The sequence below is a fragment of the Pseudorca crassidens genome, chromosome 9, assembly GCF_039906515.1.
Source record: "Pseudorca crassidens isolate mPseCra1 chromosome 9, mPseCra1.hap1, whole genome shotgun sequence".
Taxonomy (NCBI): Eukaryota; Metazoa; Chordata; class Mammalia; order Artiodactyla; family Delphinidae; genus Pseudorca; species Pseudorca crassidens.
The window spans coordinates 29,675,769-29,700,113 of NC_090304.1; the positions used below are offsets into that span (position 1 = coordinate 29,675,769).

At 39.6% G+C, this 24,345-nt stretch overlaps 1 protein-coding gene across 3 annotated transcripts in view; it reads right to left on the reverse strand.

Annotated features, from left to right (window-relative positions):
- Positions 1-24,345, reverse strand: part of METTL15 (methyltransferase 15, mitochondrial 12S rRNA N4-cytidine) — a 382,575-nt gene that overhangs the window by 82,235 nt on the left and 275,995 nt on the right. The window contains exon 6 of one of the 3 annotated variants that reach the window (XM_067749556.1): positions 14,146-14,303. The exons of the other annotated variants lie outside the window; for them this stretch is intronic. Coding sequence (XP_067605657.1) covers positions 14,146-14,303 — 158 coding nt within the window. The remainder of the gene's footprint in view (positions 1-14,145; positions 14,304-24,345) is intronic. 3 annotated transcript variants of the gene reach the window in all.

The following is a 24,345-nucleotide window of genomic DNA, read 5'->3' on the forward strand; positions in this document are numbered from 1 at the left end:
TGAATCTGGGTTGGGACTTTGATTTTCCTGAAATAAATAAGATATAGTGCAAGAAATGCTGCAGGTCTTCTGAGGCTGGGTCATAAGAAGCCTTGCAGATTCTGCCTTGGTCTCTGGTATGCTTACTCTCGGGGAGCAAGCCTCATGTAACAAGTCTGACCTATAAGGGAAGATGCCATCTTGAATTTCCAGCCCAGTTGGACATCTTCTGATGCCTCTAGCCCCAGGTGCCATCTGACTGCAACACACAAGAAGAACCAAGCTAGAATTACCAGCTGAGGCCATTCGACTGCAGAAACACAAGTGATAAAAATAAGTTGTTGTTGTAAGTCACTAAGATTGGGGTATGTGAACCAAGATGTGGTTACACCATAGTAGATATAGAAAAAATGTTCTAAAAAGTTAGGGTTACTGATTCCAAAGGTTACATGGCATCATACCTGCACTATACAGGAATTTTTAGTTTAAAATCTTAGAAACAAATACATACTGACTTAAGCAATTAAAAAGGGAATTTATTAGTTCAGGCAACTGAGAATCTTAGTTGCAGAAAATCCCAATCATAACTAGATCTAAGTCCTCAAAGATGTAGTAGGAAATTGATCTCACTCCTTCACTTCTGCTCTTCAGTTGGCTCCACTCTCAAGCAGGCTCTTGCTTTGGGTTCACAAAATGGCTACCAACAGTCTAGGCTTGAAGCTTAAACTTTGGAAGCCCCAGTGGAAAGAGAGCTTTTCTTTCTCAACAACTCCAACATTGATATAGACTGGCCTGGCTTGGGCCACAAGCCCACTCCTCAAGCCAAAGATGAAACAAGTACTTTTCATAAACCTGTAAACCAAGAGGAAAGAAGGAATAATTCCCTAAACAAAATGGGGCACTTATGGTAGCTAAGATATCACTTCAGGTTCAGTAGCAGAAACCCAAAATTTATATAACAGCTTAAAACTAAGTTAATTTCTTTCTCCCACGTAAGTTCAAGCAATGTAGCACTTCTCTTTCTTGAGGACATCAGGGACCGAGAATTATTTTAATCTTATTGCTTTGCCATTATTAATAAATAGGTTCCATCTCTTGGCTTAAAATGGCTGCTCCAGCTCCATCCATTGTGGTCCTATTCCCTCAAGTAGGAAGGGGGAGAAAGTGAAGGGAAGGTTACAAAAATCTCACATTAAACTCTGCTCACGTTCAATTCACCAGAACTGACCATGCATAGCTGCAAGAGTCAGGAAATGCAGACTTTATTGATGGCCTTTGGCCCAATTAAAATTTCTGTAACTATGTAACAAGAAAACTTCTGAGAGACAACTAGCAATCTCTAAAATATGCAATTACCAACAGAAAAGGGAATGGGGGCTAAGTAGAAAAAATATCATTCACTGCATAAATGTTTAAATTTCTATGATTCTAAGATATTTTTAAACACTATGGGATTGTTTCTTTCTTGAAAACTGTTACAAGTTGCATCACTAGTAGTGATGACCCTCCACTTCTCTAATAAGACAGTCTACAGGGTGATTCCATTTTATTTTTCTTTTCTTTTGTTGCTTTTGCAGTTTTTTGAAGTTTGTGCATAAATTTTCAATTCAAAAAATGTATGCCAAGTAAGTTAGATTGTGTTCATGAGCCTGACACTCAAAATTAGGAAATGTTATGTTTTAATAGAGGCTACAGACCTTTTCTCTTTTTTTTAGAAAATAAAATATTACAGATAAAATTGAAATCCCCTGTCCCATTCCCCTCTCTTCCTGTCTAGATGCATCCCACTTCATGAATTTTGTGTGTATCAATGCACATTATAATACTTTTTCTAATAATAATAGTGAGATCAAACATAATGCTTACTGTGTGTAGACATTTTTATAAGTGCTCTGTAAATATTAACTCATTTTATCCTCATGATAAACAAAACATAGGTAGCATTATTATTTCCAGTTTACAGATGAAATCTGAAGCACAGAGAGATGAAATAACCTTCCCAAGATCACACAACCAATAGTAGTAGAGTCAGTATTCAAATCCATGCATGCTGACTCAGAATGGAGTATGTGCTTTTAAAATCACTAATAGAAAATGGCCACTATGCCTCAAGAACACTAAGTGGTATTGTTTTGTACAAGTCCTTGCTTTAATTTCAATAAACGTTACCATTTATAGCATTCTGCAACATGACATAATGAAAAATTTTTTATATTTATCCTTATTGACATATATAGCTCCAGTATTTTCATTTTAACTGCTATGCAATATTCCATTGTATAGTTATAATACAACTATCTATTTCCTAGACTATTTTTGAAATGTTTCTAAAAAGTTGCTATCTGACAAGGTACTAATAGGTTAAATAAACATTGGGGTTTTTAAGCAAAAGTTCAGTCTATGTCATGTATCTTCAAGGCACATATGTTACTGAAAAATTTATTTCAAAATAAATAAATAAAAGAAAAACCATTTCCCTCCATTGTCCAAAAAACCAAGCACAGTGACACGAAAATATCATGTCCAGACAACAAACACTATGACCATCTTTCCTGAAATTTGTGACCAACCTAAGGCAGTGGATTGTTCTCCACCAAATCAAAAGTACTGAATGCTTTTTGAACAGTAATTGTACACTCAAAATTCTTTTTGTACTTTCCTACATACTGGAAGAATATTTTATACACTAACAAGTAAATGAAAACATCGCTGATAACAATGATATTATTTTCATTTTAATATCAATATAATTTAGCAAATATTTATTAAGCATATGTAATATGTTAGACAATCTGCCAGCAATATATAATAACTCTGCCCCCAAATTTAGTGGGGGGAATGTCAAGAACAGAGAAAAAAAATAATACACAGAATAAAAGTGTCCCTGGGAATGTGCTTAATTCAAATCAACATTTCTCAAGGTATAATTGCATGAAGCAAAGTTCCCCGGAGTATCTTTCATGACATATTAAAAGGTTTTAAGTGAAGAAAAAAGAGGATATGCTTTCTGGTCAAATAACTGAGAAAACCTGTACAAGCCAACTTTAATACATTTTCTTATTGCACAGATATAACAGTTTTAAATGTGGAAAATACTTTAAAGATTCAAAAATCAACTGAACCCCTCTGCTCCCTCCTGAGGAGGGAATCTAACAATTTTCAATTCAGGAGTTTGGTGAATTAAGGTCAATCAGTAGTGAGACAAAATGAGTCTGGTTATTACATTAAATACTGGTGACTCAAAGGTAGAAGCCATGTATCAGAAACTGACGTAACTAAATACCGTCTACAATATTATTGCCCAAATATTGTGCCACATAGCACTAGAAATGCAAGATCACACACACACACACACACACACACACACACACACACACACACACACACATCCATGACTAAATAAATGACTAAACCCATGAACTGAATAAATTTGGAAAATAATGTTTACTATATCTCTCTGTTAAAATCTTTTAAAAGGCCCTGGAGCTTTTGAAAAGGTTGCATTATGTTTATAAAGTGGTAGAAATTAAAATCAATTCTCAAACTGATCTTCTATCTATTTCCTAAGATTGGCCTTGCATCTGCCATGCAAAATAGAGTTCTACCTGTGAGAGCCAGTTGGGATTCAATCTTTCACTCAACCAGGAATGAATCTTTCATTCAACCAATGATCAAATGCTCATTGATCGAAAGACATTAAGATACACTAAGAGGGGTAAGTGAGGTAGGGCCCTGGAATGATATGTAAATCGTGTGCTAAGTCTGTGGCCAGTTTGAATGTCCCTATAAGGAAGCTCCCTTCACTGACTTTGGAACTCAAGGAATTATATGCAAAAGTCCATAATGATCTCCTCCAGGAGACCTACACTAGGGACGTACTTAGAGAAATTTGAGTATTCCGGCAATTTACACCTGCCTGTATTATTAAATAATACTATATTGCACAGAAATAGAATTTCTTCACAGATTTATGAACAACCCCTTGGTCTCTTAAGATGACATGCACTAGGCTAAGACATTATGATATCAACCTTTATTTGATAAACATGTAATCTCCTTATTTCATAGACTAAGGAATTAAGATGAAGAAAGGCTAAGGGCTTGTCCAAAATTTCCAGAGCCAATTAGCATCAGAGAGAGGATGGGAAAGAAAGTTACTTGGGGTGAAACAGTATTAAGATACATGGGGATATTAGCGGCACTGGAAAGAAATGGCTGACTTGTCGTTTAAGTTTTATGTTGAGAATTTTAAGTGCAATCATTTAAGTGGAGGTTCAGGCACAGTCTACAAGTTAGGTCATCCAGTAGTGAAAGAGCTATTTCCTAGATCTTGTTTTATGCAGAATGGTGAAGTGCAACAAACAAGTATCCATACTTTAAAAGGGAAATTCATATTGTTGGCTCCTTCTCCTTCAAGTCACAGCTAAAATGTCACCCATCCAGAGATCCCTTTTTGGCCATGCCTCTCAAATACTCCCCATGGTTCTATATCATATTATCCTCACATTTCCTTCATAGTGCATATTGCACCCAGAAAATTAATTTACTTGCTTATTGTCTCTCCCCGCACTGCCACACCCCGCATTGGAACATACAATTCTTGTAGTCTCTCTTTTCATCACTGTGTGCCTGTTGCCTAATAAAGCATCTGGTTCAGAGAAGACACTCAGTACCTGAGTGGGTGAAGCCAAATCCAGATGGCAAATGGGAGGGGAGGGACAAGATAGCTACAGACCCTCTGTGATGTATGTAGGTGAGTGACGCAAGAAGAGCATTGACGAGAACTTCTGGACAAAGGGTCAAAGACCTAATGGGATGTGAGCAGTTGAGAAAAGGTTAGACAACAGAGGCTGTGCCAAGGAGGATTAGACTCATGCAGAGTGAGTGGGGGGGCGGGCGGTGGGGGGCAGTTAGGAGTCCTGAGAGCTGAGCTCTTCCTGAGTCAGCAGAGTAGGAGTTGCCTACGGAGGTGTTATCAGATTGATCTTTGTTTAAGCTGAGAACAAAAATGTTTCTGAAACACCAAAATCCTTTCTTCAAATCTCTACATTGCCACTACCCGGGATCTGTCATCTCCCACCCTCCTATGCCCTGCCACCCTTGCATAAGCCCACCATGACCAGAGGAAGAAGTCTAGAGGGTTGACATGAGTCCGGCCATATCTCACTTCTCCATAGTGCCTTCTCCATCCAATGTCCTCTGCAGTAACTAGAATAACGGCTTAATGATCATTTAGAAAATTTATCTAGGGAAATCCTACAGGCAGCCTGCCAGAGTCTGGGAAAGGGAAATTTCAGGCCAGGCCACCAGGGAAGAAATTCATATACACTTTCCCCAAAAAGGACTTAAGATATTTAAAATGTCCCAAGGGCAGAAAGTCCGTCTGCTGTGGTAGTTTTCTGCACCCCCTCCTCCCCAGCAGACTGAAACTCCATATATCTTGCCGAGAGGTAAGCCTAAGCTTCGTCAGTATCCAAACTACGGAGCCCAAATACTTCTGTTTTACCCACATCCAAGGGCATGCTTTCCCCACACCAGCTCTTAAAAGGATACACTCAACCTGTGGCAGAATAGAGGGGTAAAAATTCACAAATAGCTGAGGGTGAATGAGGTTCTGGAGTTGTTGCAAATATGTAGACAATTGGACACCTTGTGAATGTATGGAGAAGAGCCCAGCACCTTAGTCAGATGGAAACAGTGAGGTTGGGACTAGCTTTGGAACACACAATTACCTAGTTACTGGAAACAATCACCCTCTAAGGCTTTCTTGCCTTTGCTGGAAATTGCACTAAATGCACCCCATACATCTTGAGGAACAGGGCTGACCTGCAGTGTGGCCACGGTCTCTGTGCTTCTCTTATTAACTGATGCCTGATGGTTTCAGCCAATATTCAAGTGAAGATGACTATTTTCTTCATTACATGATCTCATCCAATTTCTGAACTCTTTATTAAACTGAGTTTAATATTAGAGGTATGCATGGTGGATTAATGCAGGTCAGTAGAAGGGTATCTAACATTGGGGAGATCAAGGAAGCTTCCTGGAGAAGTTGATAACTGAGCTGACTTTTATAGGATGTGTAGTGTTGAATGAGACAGAGAGGAAGAGGATGAGAAAGGTTTTCTATGTACAGAAACACATGTAGTTGCTCAAGCACCAATTTATCCACTCATTTAGCTTCAGCCAGTCCATAAACATTTACTGAGAAAGGAAGCATAGCAGAGTGGTTAAGCGTACCCACTCTGGATCTAGATCTGCCTGGCTTCAAATCTCAGCTCTGATACTTCCTAGCTGTGTAACCTTGAGCAGGTTATTAACCTCCCTGTGACTCTACTCCCTTATCTGTAAAATAGGGATAATAATAGAAACTTCCTCTTGGAATTATTGCAGACAATAAGGGAATGAATATGTGTAAAGTGCATTATAGAAATGTTTGCTATTATTATCCTTGCTATTCAGTGCCAGACACTTGCTGGGTACTGGAGATAAAAAGATAAATAACAGGCATAATCTATCTTCATAAAGCATATAGTCGATTGAGAATATGAAGGTACAGTAAAGGCAGAAGTATGGAGTGCTATCAAATTATACAGGAAGGAGCACTATATTAATAAACATAGGCTAGATTAAGTCAAGACATCAAACAACCCCCAAATCTTAGTGGCTTATAACAACAACTGGGTACACTTCATATTTCTGCTAGATGGCTAGAGCTGTGCTCGAGTCTTCTCAGTGAGGGACCCAGACTAACAGAGCCTTCAACCACCTAGAGTAAGGCAGTTGCCTTGAGAGAAAGAGGGGTGGCTACTGCAAATCATACACTGGCTCTTAAAGGCTCCTGCCTGGGTGTGGTACACACTATTTCTGCTTACATTTCTTTGGCCAGAGAAAGCCACATGATCACATCCAACTTCAGGTTGGATGAGCACGCAATCCAACCGTGTGCCCAAAAGGAGAAAAATGAGAGCATTTGTGAATAGCTTTGATAATGGCCACCTAAGCTAGCATTACAGGGTCAGAGAAACTTCTTTTAGGAAGTGGTATTTTAGCTGAAAGCTCATAGTAAAACAGGAATTAACCAGGCACAAGATGGGAAGGGGTGATTCCAGGCATGGTGTTGAAAAAACCAATTAGGCAGAGTCCAAAAGTGAGGTGGCCAGAGAGAAGGCTGAGAGGCTGTCAGATCAGACTGTGTAGGGCCCAGCACATATATGTGCGCTAAACTGAATGAAAATCATCTTGAAGCAAAGATGGCTACAAATATGTTTGAGCATTAGATTTGCATTTTAGAAGATGGCTCTGTTTGTGATATGTAGAATGGATTAAGATGACTAGACAGGAGGTCTAGATCAGGGGATACTGGTTAGGAGAATCTTGCTGTTATGCGGGATGAGCCAAGAGAGAAGCAGGTGAGTAGAGAGAAACATAAATCTAAAAAGAATCTTAATGGAAGCAGATGCATCAAGGATGGTTGCCAAATTTCTGATTTGGCAACAAGTAGATGGTGATACCATCCACTGAAGAGAAAATATAGGATGAAAGGAAAGATGAAGGGTTTAGCCTTAGAGAGATTATATATGAGAGGCTTCTAAGTTATCCAAGTGGAGATGTCTCATATGCAATGAATTTGTAGGTGTGGAGCTCAGAAGGGAGGCCTGAGTAAAAAAAAATAGATGTAGGAGTCATCGGGATATGAGAGTTAATTGAAGATACAGGTGTAAGAATACTGTTCTGGAAGAATGTGCAAATGCAAAGAGATAAAGGCATAGGACCCCCTAAAGAACACTGATATTTGAAGGGCAAGAAGGGGAAGAGGGTCTCAGCAAGGAGGCTGAGAAAGATGTCTGGAATAGGGATTGAGGAGTAGGAGATGATAGTACCAAGGGAGTAAAATGAAGAGACTATTTCAGAGGGGAGGGCCATTAGTGTGATGCTGCTGAAAGATTCAAATAAGAAAGTAGTGGATAGGTAATTTCTGATGAGAAAATGCCAGTTGGAAATTGGCAGGAAAGAGTTCCTTGGCTGTGTTGTCAACAGCAGTGTTAGCGTAGTGGTGAAGGTGGGAGGTAAGATGACATTAAAAAGATGAGTAAACAGGAGAGGAGGAAATAGAGCCAGTGTGGCCAGATCTTCTAGAAGCTTGGCTGTGATTGGGAAGAAGGGTAAAAGGTAAATATTTTGTGTTAGGTCATAAGATTAAATTTGGAACATTTTTCTTGCCTTCCAGGAACTTAAAATCCAGTAGGAAATAGACAATATAGCCACAGAGAAAAACAATAAGGCAGTGAGACACTGAGCCAGATAGTTTGGAATTCAGAGGAAATAGTTCTCCCTGGTGACAGGGCCTCAAGGGGAAGTCTCAAAGAGTAAGCAGAACTTGATCTGGCCCCCAAAGTAGGAGTAGACCTTAGAAGAAGAGGGAGCTCCTAGGAGGGAAAAGAACACAGATAAAAGCACAGACATGTGATAACGTTTGAGGAACAGAAAGTCGTCCAATCTGACTAGAGCAGAATAGTAGATTTAGAAAGGATCCACATTTCATAATTTTCAAAAGGTGCCCTGAGGAGCCCTAAGGTTCCCACAAAGGTGTCCACAAGGAAATATTCTAGATCAGGGGATGGTAAACTACGGGCCATGGGTCAAATCTGGCCTACCAGCTATTTCTGTAAATCACGTTTTATCGGAACACACCTATTGCTTACATACTGTCTATAACTGCTTTCAAAGTACAACGGCAGAATTGGGTAGCTGAGACCGAGACCATAAGACCCACAAAGCCAAAAATAATTACTCTCTGGCCCTTTTCAGGAAAAGTCTGCCAACTCCTGTTCTAGGTAACGGAGGTCTTTCTGTTCTTATGGTTAAATCCTTTTTATTTATTTTCATCATTATTGGTAGAATCTTTTGTTAAATACTTTAGGAGGTCTTGCACAGACAGATGATGACAGAGTTACAAGGACTTAGGCTTTCTGCACCATTTCACAAATAAAATGAAATAAATGCCTTATAGTCTTTCTTTTCTTTTAAAGTAAAATATAATCAAACAGGATTGAACTTTGTTGAGATGACTCCAGCATTGTTATAAACTCAAATTACCACATGAGGTTGTAGTACAGGAATGACGGCAGGAAAGCTCTTTAGTGCTCATCCATATCTAGTTTTACACTCCTTCTGGCACAAGAGAGAATTACACTTGCCTTCCCCAACCTTGCACTTCGACAAGGTTATATGTTTAGTCCTACTCAATGGTAGATGTGTGTGTGTCACTTTCGGGCAAAACACTTAATAGCCAGGAAGGAGGCCCTCCAAGGATAATTTCCCCCTGTCACAGCACTCAGTGATACTGTGTTGAGAGTCAAGTGTTCAGTATGCAGTAGCCTAAATTAGTGAGCCTCTACGTGGAGATTAGTCACCTGAGAGAGCCACCCAGACCAGAAGTAGACCTTGTGGAAGGAAGGCGTTAAGTTCCTGAGATTTTGGTAGTGTTTTTTACTACAGTATAACTTATCCTATCCGGACTAAGGATTATTTATTGGCAGAAGAATGCTTTCCTCCATGTTATAGTGTTATGTTATAGTGTTCCAGACTCATATGCTTTAGAGCATTTCAGTATTTGAAAATTTATATTTTCTCTCTTTCTTCAATACCAGGCTATCATTTTCAGCAGTTATCAGTATGTCCCACATTCACAGTCACTTATAATTTGCTGCTCCTAATCTTCTATAAACTAATAGCGCACATACTTATAATCTTTATAATCATTTCTAGAGTAAAATGAATTGTCTCTGAGAGAAGTCCTTGAGGGAATTTCTTGTGATCAAAATGTTTCAGTAGCACGGGCAGGTCCTCTGACATCCATTTTGATGACTCAGAGGTCTTTTTTCACTTCCTTCCTTATTTTGAGTGGTGTTCTAGATCAGAGAGGCGATCAAGCAGTAACTTTTGGATAAGACGTGAATGGATTACTATATGTTTAACAAAACTTCATGGGATTGTTCTGGAAATTTTCAGATTTAGGTAGGTCTGATATGTATTTTAAAATTATTTTTCCACATCCTTACCTTACATATCTGGCAGGCTTCTCAAAATAGACTTATTACCCTCCCATAACACCTATCTCAATAACATTTTGTATTATCCATGAATTCATCTATGGCAAAACTCTGTTGCCTTCTTTGATTCCTCTCTTATCATCCCCCCAAGAGACAACAGACCATGAAGCCCTGTTGATTCTACCTCTAAAATATGCTTCAAAAGTCTCAACTGACATACAAAGCCCTTCACAAGTCAGCTCCATCTTACTTTTAATGGACATTTGTCATTGTTCTGGCCAGTATCTATTTCCATCTATTTAGGTAATAGCAACCAAATAGATTAGGAAATTTAACTTTCTCCCATCAGTACCATTAACTTGATGGTACTCTCTATCAAGGGGGTCTCATCTCTTCAAGCCAGGAGGTGTCCAAGTTGTAACAAATCAGATGCCGTCTCACTGAGCTCTGATGTTTAAGGGAATTCACTGAAAATGATTCACCTCATGAGGCTGCCTGAAGAGACCACCACTGGTTTCTGACGCCCCAGTTCCTGTCTATTTTGAATCCTGGCTCTTCAGCATTTCCTACGATTCTGTGAGTAGCACTGTATGCTTCCAGTAAATTGTCTGTGTGTGCATGTGCACGTGTGTCTGCGTGTGTGTGTGTTGGGGTGGTGATGTGTGTGTGTATGTTTGGCATGAGTTCTTCCATCAGTTTCTGTTGCTTGTAACCAGAGGATTCTAACTGATACTCTGCCTTCCAACATCCTCCCAAGGTTCTCCTCACACACCCTAGATTCCACGACCATAAGAAATTGAGCAGTTTCCACAGAGTATTATATACTTCCATTCCATTTTCAAGCTTTGTCCTTAATTTTCCCTCTTCGCATAATACACTTTCTTCATTTCTGGAAAATTCCAATTCATCCTTCAAGCATTAGCTTAAGTAAGAAAGGAAGTATTTCTACTTCAAACCCTTACCCAACTTTAAAGGCAAAATTAAGTGTCCCTGTTTTATATGTATTCATAGCAATTTATACATCTTTCTAACTTACAACATGGTAGCACAGCTAGTGATTCACATGAGCAATTCTTCCAGGAGATGCTGAAATCCTCAAGGACACACAGGCAAAATTCAACACATATCTGTTGAATTGAATGAACTGAATTACATCCAAAGGGATTTTTTTCAAAAGATAGCTCTCACTTTTTTTGCTTATATGTTTTAAAATTCCAATCCTCTTCTCTTTTGAAAATTATATCCCATTAACACTTTATAGAATTTAGAATTAATGACTGATGAGACATAGAAAGCAAAAAATAGTTGTTCTTTTCCCTCTGTGGTTCCCTGACTCTCTCTTTTCCACTGACACATCACATTTTGATGCCATTTTTTGTTTCCTTCCAAGTTCCTTTGGCCTCTGTCTTTGCAGAAATTGCAATGACCCATTATGCAATGAGTTACATTGTATAACAAACAGGATTTCCCTCCTCTCCTGAGACCATGTGGAAGAAGAAAAAAAACATGAAATCCTTAATAAGGCTGCTCATGTGAATGAGGGCCAAGGATGCAATCCCTTAGGAAATTCTGGAGATGGATAGTTGGGCTCCTCCTGGTAAATGACTAGTGAATTATTCAATAAAAACAAAACATAAAGAAGAAAATGCCAGGGGTTCCTGTCTATCTTCCTGAAAAGATTGGTCCAAAGCCCCACTTTGCAATTGTTCAAATGAGTTAACGTCAATCAGAGAAGCAAAATGCTAATCAAAACTATGGGGAAATAAATGGAATTGGTTTTCTCTTCGTATTATCTAATGGTGTCCGTCCTATCTCACCTGCTGCCCTTCCTGATTGACCAGAGAGTTAGTAAATATTTCTTTGGTATTTTATGTCGCCATTATTGAAGAGAAAAAGGAAAGTAATCTTTCTCACTTAACTTCTTGAGCCTCTTCCCTTAACCCCTTTGCCTATACAAGGAATTCCAAATTCCTAACTTTAGCACACGAGGCCCTGCATGATTCCATCTAGCCCCAAGCTACCACCTCTCCCACTATCTCTACCATTCTACTCTAAAGCCAGTAACGTTTCCAGTTTATCCAAATACTTTGTTGACACCCATACTTTCAAGCCTGCTCTACCTTTTAACTGGGAAACTTATTCCCCTTTATCTAGCAGGAATATCCCCTCCATCTTTGTTCATTCAATTCGAAGACTTAGCCCCTCACTACTCTGTGCCCCACGGCACTGTAAACACATCTCCATGTTGTGTGTAATTTATCGTTTGAGGTATTTTTCCCTACCAGACTCTGAGCTCCTTGAGAGCTGACAGCATATACCAATCACAGTTCCCAAAATATAATAGATATTCAAACATTTGTTGAATGAATTAATCATTACTCACTTCCAAAATAAAGCCATGGAGGGTTGTTGTTGAGGGAGAAGTAAATGCCCCGTTAATTGTACACTTGCAAGTCTTTCCTTCCTTCTCAGTATATTAAAGGAAACCAAAAGTTAAGTTTCATAACACAGATCATATGCCCTGTGCTAGGCACCACGATACAGAGATATAGTCTCAGCTTTGAAAGTTTACAGTCTTGTAAGAAAGAAGCCTCAAACTGGTACATGTTACAAAATAATAATGGGGTTAAAATGTGCTTATTTAACCTTTCTTATTACAGAAAAATAAACTTGACATCTCTGAGGCTCACTGAAAAACACTTCAATGACACATAAATAAATGGGCTTCACAGTGCCAGAGAGAATTTCATTGGTCTTTGCCATGACAGTTAGCAATCATGGTATCTGGAAATTAACACCAACAGAAACCAAAGGAAATTTCTCTATGCACACATAAAGGCATAAAGCAGCTAATCTATAGAACCATTAAGGACACCAACAATAAATGACAAGGGATAAACATATACTTATCTCCAACTGGTTCTGTTTAGGAGAAGAAGAAAAATGAGGTCAATGCTTCACTCAAAAAGCTATTCTAGGTTAAGCCTTTCTAACATGAGCATAGATAGAAATTGGTTATTTCAGCCCAGATTCCAACAGCTTTAAAGAGCTTTTCTCTTTAGAGGGTAACATCCATTTAAGGGATCTTTCAACCTATACAATTTCCCAATTCCTAAAATTGATCATAGGAGCAACTTGATTCCAAAAGAAGTTAGGACTTCAATAATGACGGTAGGATAAGAAATAAGAAATTACTACTAACTATTTTACTGGTCTTGAAATTAAAAGGTAATATGGCATTGTGAAAAATGCATAAGCTTTAGAGAGACACAGGTTCTGGTCCTGGCTTTGTCTCTCCCTGGCTGTCACTTTCTGCCTGTAGGAACGTGGGCAAGATTTTTAGCCCCAGTGGACATCAGCTTCCTCATCTGTGAAACTGAGATTTTCAAAAGCCCATTTCATAAAGATTTGTGAATATTGAAAATGATATTACAAGGCAGTGGTCCCCAACCTTTTTGGCACCAGGGACTGGTTTCGTGTAAGACAATTTTTCCACGGACCGGGGGGCGGGGGATGGTTTCGGGATGATTCAAGTGCATTACATTTATTGTGCACTTTATTTCTATTATTATTACATTGTAATATATAATGAAATAATTATACAACTCACCATAATGCAGGATCAGGGGGAGCCCTGAGCTTGTTTTCACTTGCCACTCACTGATAGGGTTTTGATATGAGTCTGCAAGCAATTGATTTATTATGGCCTCTGTGCAATCAGACCTCCCTGCTACTGATAATCTGTATTTGCAGCCACTCCCCAGCGCTAGCATCACTGCCTTAGCTCCACTTCAGATCATCAGGCATTAGACACTCATAAGGCACACGCAATGCAGATCCCTCGCGTGCACAGTTCACAGTCTTATGAGAATCTAATGCCACCGCTGATCTGACAGGAGGTGGAGCTCAGGCAGTAATGTGAGCGATGCGGAGCGGCTGCAAATACAGATGAAGCTTCACTCGCTCACCCGCAGCTCACCTTCTGCTGTCCGGCCCGGTTCCTAACAGGCCAGGGACCAGTACCAGTCCATGGCCCAGGGGTTGGGGACCCCTCTTATAAAGGACCTAGCCTAGTACTTAACACACAGTTACATATAAAGTAATACATACTTACTGTGTAAAAGTATACGGGGCTTCCCTGGTGGCACAGTGGTTGAGAGTCAGCCTGCCGATGCAGGGGACGTGGGTTCGTGCCCCGGTTTGGGAAGATCCCACATGCCGCGGAGCGGCTGGGCCCGTGAGCCATGGCCGCTGAGCATGCGCCTCCGGAGCCTGTGCTCCGCAACGGGAGAGGCCCCAACAGTGAGAGGCCCGCGTACCAAAAAAAAAAAAAAAAAAAAAATGATGATGATGAAAATAACATAAAATTCACAATACAGTATCACAGCAAGAATGGTTAATACATATGATCAGTTCAAAGAGTATTTAGGAGTAGCCCACCACAAAAGAACATGGGAAATGCCCTGAAATTTGACAAGTCCTATATGACAGCCAGTTAGTACTGATTTCCCCAAATTAGACAACAATTAATGAATTTTTTTTTTTTTTGGCTGCGCTGCCAAAAAAAAAAAAAAAAAAAATCTTAGTTCCCCGACCAGAGAAGGAACCTGGGCCCCTGGCAGTGGAACTGTGGAGTCCTGGACCTCCCTGGTGGTGCAGTGGTTGAGAGTCCGCCTGCCGATGCAGGGGACACGGGTTCGTGCCCCGGTCCAGGAAGATCCCGCATGCCATGGAGCGGCTGGGCCCGTGAGCCATGGCCGCTGAGCCTGCGCCTCCGGAGCCTGTGCTGCGCAACGGGAGAGGCCACAGCAGTGAGAGGCCCGCGTACCGCAAAAAAAAAAAAAAAAAAAAAAAGCATACATATTATTTAATTAAAATTAATTTAATTATTTAATTACCATTTTAGATAGAGAACACCAAAGTAATGGGAGACACTACTATTGTCCCTGTGTTTAATAAAGACACAGTAGAGGAGAATGTTAAGGATGAAGAGCTGAGGTAAAGAACATGACAGAAAGGGAACAGGTAGAGAATAAAAGTGGGAGCATCTTAATAGCACTGGATCATTGGAAGGGGGTTTATAAATATATCAGGTTGGCTAAAAAGTCCAGAATCCTAGGACTGCATAAAAGAGTGAATTTCTGAACAGTCCACTTGACTTTTCATTACACTAATGGACATCCTTCCTTTCTTCAATGATAACTCTCCAAAATGTCCTGCAGCTACAATGGTGTAAAGAGAAATATATTTTTCTAACCACAGATGGTCCTACAGATGGATGGGAAACCTCTCTGGATAGATATAGGCTACATGTTGTTGTTGTGAAGAGAATCAAAGAAGTAGTAAAGGCAATCAACTTGTGGACCCAAGTGAGATAGTATTCCAGGATTTCTACGTGGTGGCACATTTTGTTTTGCTGCAAGGCCCTAGGCAGTTAAGGAACAACAGTTCTAAGATGTGGACACTTCACACCATGAACTCTCCAATTTTGACTTGAAAGAGACACAGAATCTTCTCTCTGAGCAGTGGTGTGAAGAGCTCCAGGCCTTAGAGGGAGAAAAGATTAGGTTCAGGTCCCTCCAAAGATAGTTGAGAGCCATAAGATATTGGGCAAGTTTTTTCCATCTCTAAATTTCAGTTAAATGAATAGAATAATAACTACCTCATAGAGTTATGGTACAGATTAAATAGTATAATTATATAAATTATGTATCACAGCCCCCTACTACATAGTAAATACTTAATAAATGGTAGCTGTGCCTGTTATGTGGATGAAAAAAAGAGAGGAAACATGGTCATTTGTCCACTTCTGCATTTGGTACTAAAAGAATCCCACAGAAGATTGAAGATAAGGCTTCACAAAAATAACACCTAAACCTACACCAGTTTCGGTGAACCCCAGTGAAGCCAAAGGATGCATTTTCCACAAAGGCTACCAGAGAATATTAGACTGAAGGAGTTTCACTTTAAAACTCCCTCATTTTCCCCTGGGAGATGCAGTCAGGTGCCACAATGTTCTGCCCATTCAGGGTGAAGTCTGGACAGTTGTGGGAAGTGCTAAGCGGGGGCTTTCCAAGGCTCTTATATTCCCAACAACACCCGTCTGGAACTCCAGTATAACTGATGTATACATTTGCAAAACCTGTCACCTGAAACTAACATCTGTGTCTGGATACAAATTCGTATTGTGCTGCCAATCTACCTCACTTCATTATGTTCAGGTTATGTTTTAATGACCAAGCATCACAGTTGCCAGTCTGCTGCCCACTGTGCAATGATGCCCAGTCTGTAGGTATGTACAATCAACCAGCTCCTCCTTATGGCATGTAAAAAGGGCAGAGTGTTGGAGGCCTGCCTGGTGAGGGCCTAACTACCTCAGCCCTGTGTACAGCTGAGGCACTTGAGTTCTATGGGACATCTAGTAGAAAGAAGCCCCAGACATAGGGGATCAGAGCACTTAGCAGCCATGTGAGCTTTGGAGGACATCAAGTAGCACCTACCAGCTTCAGTTTCCTTGCTTATCAAAGGCGGATAAAAACGTTTGTCCTCATCAACCTTCCAGACTGCTTGGGTGGATCAAATTATAAATAGATAAAATGTGTGCAAGTTCGGTATAAATTATGAAGTACTGAGGATTATAATAATATAAGCAATATTGTCATTATTTCTTCTTATAGGTGTTTAAAATATGTCTTATAAGTGATTGAAAAAAAGTATATAATCTTTCATTGAAAGAGGATCAGAAAAAGTGAGGACGGCATCTGTTTATTTGGGTCTTCTCTAAATACCTATTAAACACATTGGCACGTTGAGCTTACGTCCCAGACATTTGTTTTGGAAGGGGTAACAGTGTGTCCCTAGTAAGTCCCTATCAGAATCGTAGGAATGATTTTGTCTCTCCATGTTTCCCAGAAAATTTGTCAGTGCCGATATCTTCTCAGTGCATTTCCTTTTTGTTTAAGCCAGCATGTTGGTTACTATAGCTTGCAACTAAGAACTCTCACTGATACACATGGTATATGTGGAAAGACCTTTGGGACCAGGCAGAGCTGGATTGAAATGCCAGGCCCATCGTTTATTAAACTTGGACAATTCACTTAACCTCTTTGAGCCTCAGTTTCTAATCTGTAAAATGGGAATGAGAGTCTCTTCCTCACAGAGATTGCGTAGATTAAATTAGTGTGTGTAACTCCACGATGTTCATGTTATGCTGTATAAATGATGCAGTTATGGGAGTATTCACTTATCTGTTACTCCACAATAAACATGTACTGCTTTGTATTAGTAAAAAAAAATTAGCATGTGTGAGAATACTGAGCAGGTGGTTGGCATCCAGAGGGGCTTAACATACTGCAGTTGCCTTTATTCTCTTCATCAATGGCTATTTACCTTTCAGGATCACTCACGCCTTTGAAAATCTAATGAAAGCGTTGGGTTTCTGATCCAAAAATAATGCACTTCTACACAACCTCTTTCATATAGTTTCAGAAGTTTTTTGGATCAACTGAGGTCTAATAAGGGCCCCCCACCAAAACCGAGTCACAATTCCTACTATAAGTTGTCACTTACATACATTCATGTTTTCACTTTGAGTGTTAAATATCTGCTTTGTCTCTGAGCTCTTCTGCTACTGTTACTATCATCAAGACTCAATAAATGCTTTTACTTTTATAAAGAATAACTACTTAAAAGGGCTTTCACATTCATCATATCACTTAATCTTCAAAGAAAATCCTGTGAAGTCTATGTTGTCATCTTATTCTATAGATTGGAAGAAAAAAATTTATTTTGTATTTCTCCATCATAAGTAAGCCTCATGAGGCTATAACCCATATTATTTTAGTCACCATTGTTTTGTCAACAACTTATACAGTGCCTGGAACATGGTAGGCACTCAGGTGCACATTCAAAATAAATGAAAGGAAAATGTAAAAAGAGGATTCTCATTTCCTAAATAATGAGACAATACTTTGAGGTTAAATCAGCACAAAGCCAAAATTCTATTAGAACTTCCTTGTGAACTTAGCCCAGTACCATCAGAGATATAGTGAACTCTTGGTAAATATTTCACTGATGGATAGGTGGATAAATGGATGAATGAATAAAACCTCCTTTGTTAAAAATGGAACCCTGAATTTCAACAAAACGTTTCTGTTTCCTTTATCTATTACTGCCCAAAACTTAGTAGCTTAAAGCAACCATTTTGTTTTGCTCTCAATTTTATGGATCAGGAATTTGGGAAGGGCTCAGCTGGCTGGTTTATCTCTAAGCCACATGGTATCAGCTGGGGTGAATGGGGGTAGAAGATCCATTTCCAAGCTGACTTCTTCACCCACTTGCCTGTCCTTGGCTGGAAGTGGTCTCAGCGAGGCTCCTTTCTCTCCCCATGCAGTGTCAGAGTCTCTTTACTTTGCCTCTCTAGCAGGGTTGTCAGACTTCTTACACAGCAGCACAGGGCTCCAAGATGAAGAAGCAAAACTTACAGTCCACTTAAGTGCTATGTCTAGAATTGAAACAGCATCATTTCCACTGGACTCTATTGGCCAAAGTAGTCACAGGGTGGCCTATGTTTTAAGAGGTGGGAAATAGATCTCATGTGTTGATGGGGAGGATAACAAAGAATGGGAAGCCACTGTTAATCTGCTACAGTTTCCTTGACCAAGACAGAAAGTTCACAAACATTCAACTGTGGCATTGCTCTTGTTGCCACCTTCAATCAGATTTTCATCATGGAATAACTTTTATTTCCCAAATATCAATAAATAATCCTATAAACACTTAGATTAAAATTCAGTGAAGCTTGGATGCATATCTGAATTAATTTCCATGCTTCAGTGAGCGTGTCTCAGGGGTAACATAGGAGTGTCTGTGTTCTAGTTATTTAAGGTAATTCAAACTTCTCCAAATCTGGTGGGATCAAGCAGCCCAAAATAGCATTACAGCTAAAAATTTACTCTACAGTAAAGTGTCATTACAAATCAATCCTGCACTACCCACCTCCTGGGCATGCAAAAAATTCAGCACTGCCACTTTCAGGATATTTTAGCATCTCAACAGGGAGTACCTCCAAGTAAGAGCTAAAATAGCACAATGATCCCAGAAAACATATAGAAGAAAGAAAATACAAATAGCACAAACAATCACAGGGCATCTTGGACAATCCCAAAGAGAGCTAAAGTTTATTTTCATCAGCTGTTTCTAGAGGATCCATATTTTAAGGAGTTATACTTCTGAAAGTTTTAGCCACACCCCACTCCCACAAATTCAAATTATTTCCACAGGCACAAGGATTATTTTCTTACTGTGTCATGATCTAAATCTCTACCTGCCACAAACATTTATATTACACATTTATTTTCAATGACCCAGGGCTTTTGCTATCTATTAACTGATCAAAAAGAGGAACCGGTTAGTTTTGTCAAATGCAAATGTGCACTTGGATTATTTTGGCTCATTGAAACTTTCAGTGTAATGGCTGAGTATATTTGGGAAAAAAACCTTTTATAAATGTAAGGCTTGCCATAACTAAGGTCTATTTAGACACAAATCTAAAACCTTAGAATACGAGAACAAAGGAGAGAATAAACACAATGGGTTTAATAAAAGTTACAGATGTTTACCCCAGAGAAGGCATCTGGGAGAACTGTTTTGTTTCTGATGCGGCACAATGGTCCCAGCCTCAGTATCACAATCTTTCATTCTTGAAACATCCACTAGAATGCAAGATCCATGGGGAGCAAGATTTTGGTCTTTCGCTCATTAATGTATCCTAGACATTTAGAGCAACACCTGGCACCTAATGAGCATTCAATAAATGTTTGTTCATTTTTAACAAATGAAGTTCATGAGGATTGGCTGAAAGGGACCCAGGAGGCTAACTGAATGTGCGTATATACTTACTGGAGAGGTATTCATGCAGCAGGAACTCTGTCCATGGCATAAGAGAATGGAACCAAGATACCTGCCAACACTGAGGCAAGTCTCAGGGTTCTTGCCCATTGGATAGTGTGTAATGAGGGTCCCCTCAGTGCTAAACAGAGCAACCAACTGAGCTAAAAAGAGAGGACCCAGGCAGAACCCCTATTCTGCACTGAAACTGAGGAAAGGGGACAGATATAAGACAGTTGCAACACTAACTATCACTTGGGCACTCAGATTCCAAGCCCGATGAACTGAAATGGGTATGGGGGTAGAGTGGAGGAAACACCATATGATCTGAAGTGTGATATGTGACATAATTCCAAGATTTACTCTATTCAAAGGAAAAGAGTAATGTGAAGAACATCATTATTCACCCTTTTTCCTTTTAATTGACTCAGGAACTGGGGACCATGCCATGTCAACTTGAAGGCGTGAGCAGGCATAGGTATGAGAAAAAAGCAGAGACTGACATAATCCTTCTTAACCCCTAAAGTAAGACATTCCATAGTCTCTCTCCTCCTGAGATATTCCGAAGCTGAGGAACTTTTTAACAAGAAAGCATATAAAGCCAGTCTCTGAACTTTTTAATGCATCAAGAAGAACTGATTTGAAAAATTATCCATGGTAAGTTTTGCATCAGAATTTACACAATATGAAGCTAGAGAAGAAAAGAAAAATCTCAAAATCCAAGTAGACCACAAGCTAATGAGATTTAACTATTGGTTTCTGTGGCACAAAAAAGAAACACCCATAAGCTGATGAGATATAGCCCTTGGTTTCTGTGGCATACACACAAAAAGAAAACCAAACAAACAAACAAACAACAACTAAACGCTGCAAAAAAAAAAGTCAAGGCCTATGCTCATCTTATTCAATGTTTTATTACCAGCACTGCCAATAGTGATGAATTTACCATGAATGAAGGGAGTCTGGCCTTGCACATACAAAACACTGTCTCAGGCTGTCAGAAGTCCTATTCACCAAGTGGTGTGTGGGTAACCGATGCTGTGTTCCCTTTTAGGAGGGAACTCTTTCTGCATGCCTGATCATCTGCTCTTTGTCAGCCTGCTGTCTTTTCCATGAGTGTACCTTTCTCCCACTGCCTCTTGTAACCTAACTTCACGAGAGAACTACATCCCAGTTGGGCTCCAAATTAAGAAGAAAAGCATTAAACAGCCTGAGATGCTCAAAGTTGATCAAGGAAAAGAACAATATTAAAAAGCAGGATATACTGTAACACATATACATAGAAAAATATCAGAAAATATCCAAACAGTACCTAAGGTGAGCAGTGCAATTATGGGTGATTTAAAATGTTTTCCCCTTTATGATTGTGTTATATGTTCCACAAAGAACATGTATCATTTTCATATTGAGAAAAATATCATCAAACTGAAATATACATGTACATGATCCCATTTTTATTTTCATAAAAGGAGTATGTGCACGTGTGTGTATGGGTGAGTGCGTGAATGCATTCATGCATATATGTTTGTGTATGTACAGAAAAATTCTGGAACTTCAGACATCAAAACTATAATTAGCAGCCAAGTTTTGGAAATGTGATTGAGGGTAGGGGGGAAAACAGAGAGGAATTTTACTTCCTTTCTTTTATTCTTCTGTAATGTTTGAATTTGTATTTTACAGTAAATGTGTTATTTTTAAATTTAAAAAATAGGTGACTAGAAATGATATTCTAAAGTGTCCCCTTGGTAGTCAGGTCCATGGAAAATCCAACTATAAAATGAAATGTATTATTGCTATGATAATGTGTAGTTATTGATACGATAATGTTATAATACCATTATTGCTATTGTAACAATACTTTACATTTGTATAGGTTAAGTTCCTTTTTTTATTCCTTAGGTTAGACTAAAGAAAACATACCTGAGGGACTAGTGATAAAATACAGTTCTCTAAACATAATGAAGCGCTTGTGACTTACATGTGAGTCCTTCATAAAAACAGAATGAGAAGGAAGCTTAAGACCTGCTCCTTGAGGAATCAGGCTGAGGCACAGGGAAGATTTCACACAGTGAGGGCAAGCGGCACCAGTACGAGTTAGCAAGAAGCACACACAGAATTGCTTTCCCTGGAGGAGTTTAAAAATAGGCTGGCGTGTCTGGGTGAGTGGAAATGTGTTTCTGCTGAAGGCCAAGCAGATGGACTTAGTGACCCCTCAAGGTCCCTTCCGGTCCTGTGACTCGGGCTTACAATCCTGTCTCAGACCCAAGAGCTACACCTCACCTAAACAGCCTCACCTGTGTTCACTGGCTACTTCATCTCCATGGGCTACAGACGCTCCCCACATCCTGCTACACCTACAATTCTCGAGCCAGCTCCTAACTGGATAAGGAGGCTAATGGCAAATCTCTAGCAAGAAGACTGTTGTTCAGAAGCAAATTCAAAACATGAGGTCTACAAAACCCAAATCGAAAGACATACAATAAGATAATTGGCTTTTAATCTTCAAAAATGTCAATGTCATGCAAAACAAAGTAAGGCTGAGACATGTTCCTGGTTAAAGGAGACTAATGGTAAGTGAAAGGAAACTAAATTAACGGAAACTAAATGCAGTTCGTGATCGTGAACTGGATCACATAATGGGGGGCGGGGGGAGGAAGGCTATAAAAAACATTATTGGGCCAATAAATGAAGTTGGAATGTATTGTAACAATGTTCAGTTTCTTGGATTTGAATCACATACTATGATTATGTAAGAGAAAATCCTTGTTGTTAGGAAATAGACACTAGAGTATTAAGGAGTAAAGATTAGAGGAGTAGCTGGATAGATAAAGATATAAATATACACATACACAGATGATAAAGCAAATATGACAAAATGTTCAAAATCGGTGCATTTGAAAAAGGGTCTAGAGAAGTAATTTGTACTAATGTCTAAATTTTTCTATAAATTAGAAATTATTTCAAAGAAAAAGTGTTTAAAAGTGGTCTCTGGGCTTCCCTGGTGGCGCAGTGGTTGGGAGTCCGCCTGCCGATTCAGGGGACACGGGTTCGTGCCCGGGTCCAGGAAGATCCCATATGCCGGGGAGTGGCTGCGCCCGTGAGCCATGGCCGCTGAGCCTGCGCGTCCGGAGCCTGTGCTCCGCAACGGGAGAGGCCACAGCAGTGAGAGGCCCGCGTATCACAAAAAAAAAAAAAGTGGGCTCTAATGTTGGTGTCATGACTTAGGCGTTTCACTCCCAGGATTCCTGCCTCCTCATCTGTTCCTCACCACTAGGAACCACATCCATCTTGGCTAACCTTGAACATCTGCTTCCCCTTTGGTTCTAATTTCTGGGACTGCCACAGTTCTCACCTCAGCTTGTCTCCCCTGTTCATACTTTCACATCTCTAACCCCATCCCTTCAGGATTAGGACTCAGGCCAGTTCCTCAGTTCCAGTGCCCATGTGGCAATCCCTGACTGACACTGCTCACATCCTGACATGACAGCTGTCTGCCTTGTCCTGAGCAAAGCTCTAGTTCTTCCTGGCTTGTTCATTCTTATAAAAAAAAAAAAAGGCAAATAAAATCTTTCTTATATTCATAGGAGTTCAGTAAGCCACATGAGAAATGGCTTGCTCACAATTTATTGCCACGTATGCCATGGTGGGAATCTTAACCTAGAAAAGTATTTTAAATTTGGTAGGGAGGATAGGAACTAACATTTATGTGTGCCACCCTCATGCTACGTGATTTACATACACGATCTCATTTAACTGTCTCAACACTTTTGCAAGGCAAATTTTATTAGCCCTATTTTATAGATGAGAACATTGAGGCTCAAAGATCTTAAACAATTTGTCCAGATTCATGGCTACTAAGTGATTAAGCCATTAACCAAACCAATGTCTTTACGTTTCCAAGACTCACATTCATCATATAAATGACTTCACAGGGAATTCCCTAGTGGTCCAATGGATAGGACTCCATGCTTCCACTGCTGGGGGCCTGGGTTCGATCCCTGGTCAGGGAACTAAGATCCTGCAAGCCACATGGCATGGCCAAAAAAATTAAATAAATCAACAAATCAATAAATGACTTCACAACATGGCATCCCAATTCTGTGGGCGTACAGCAGAGTAACACTATCTGTATTGACATAAAATTAGTAATAGCAAATAAACTCTGAACTAATTTACATAAGCTATTTTGTTAAATTCCAATAAATATATTGATCTTTCATTTATATCTCCTATAAAATTTTGAATAAAGTTCAACACATTTAGGGGAAAAGATCTCTCTTTATTGTTAGTAATACTGGTGGGAATATATACTAGTCCATTCCTTTTGAAAAACAACTTGACAACATATAGCTACAGCCTCAAAATGTCTGTACCATTTAACCCAGAAACCCCTGGTTATCTATCCAGTATTGTAACTATGGAGGTT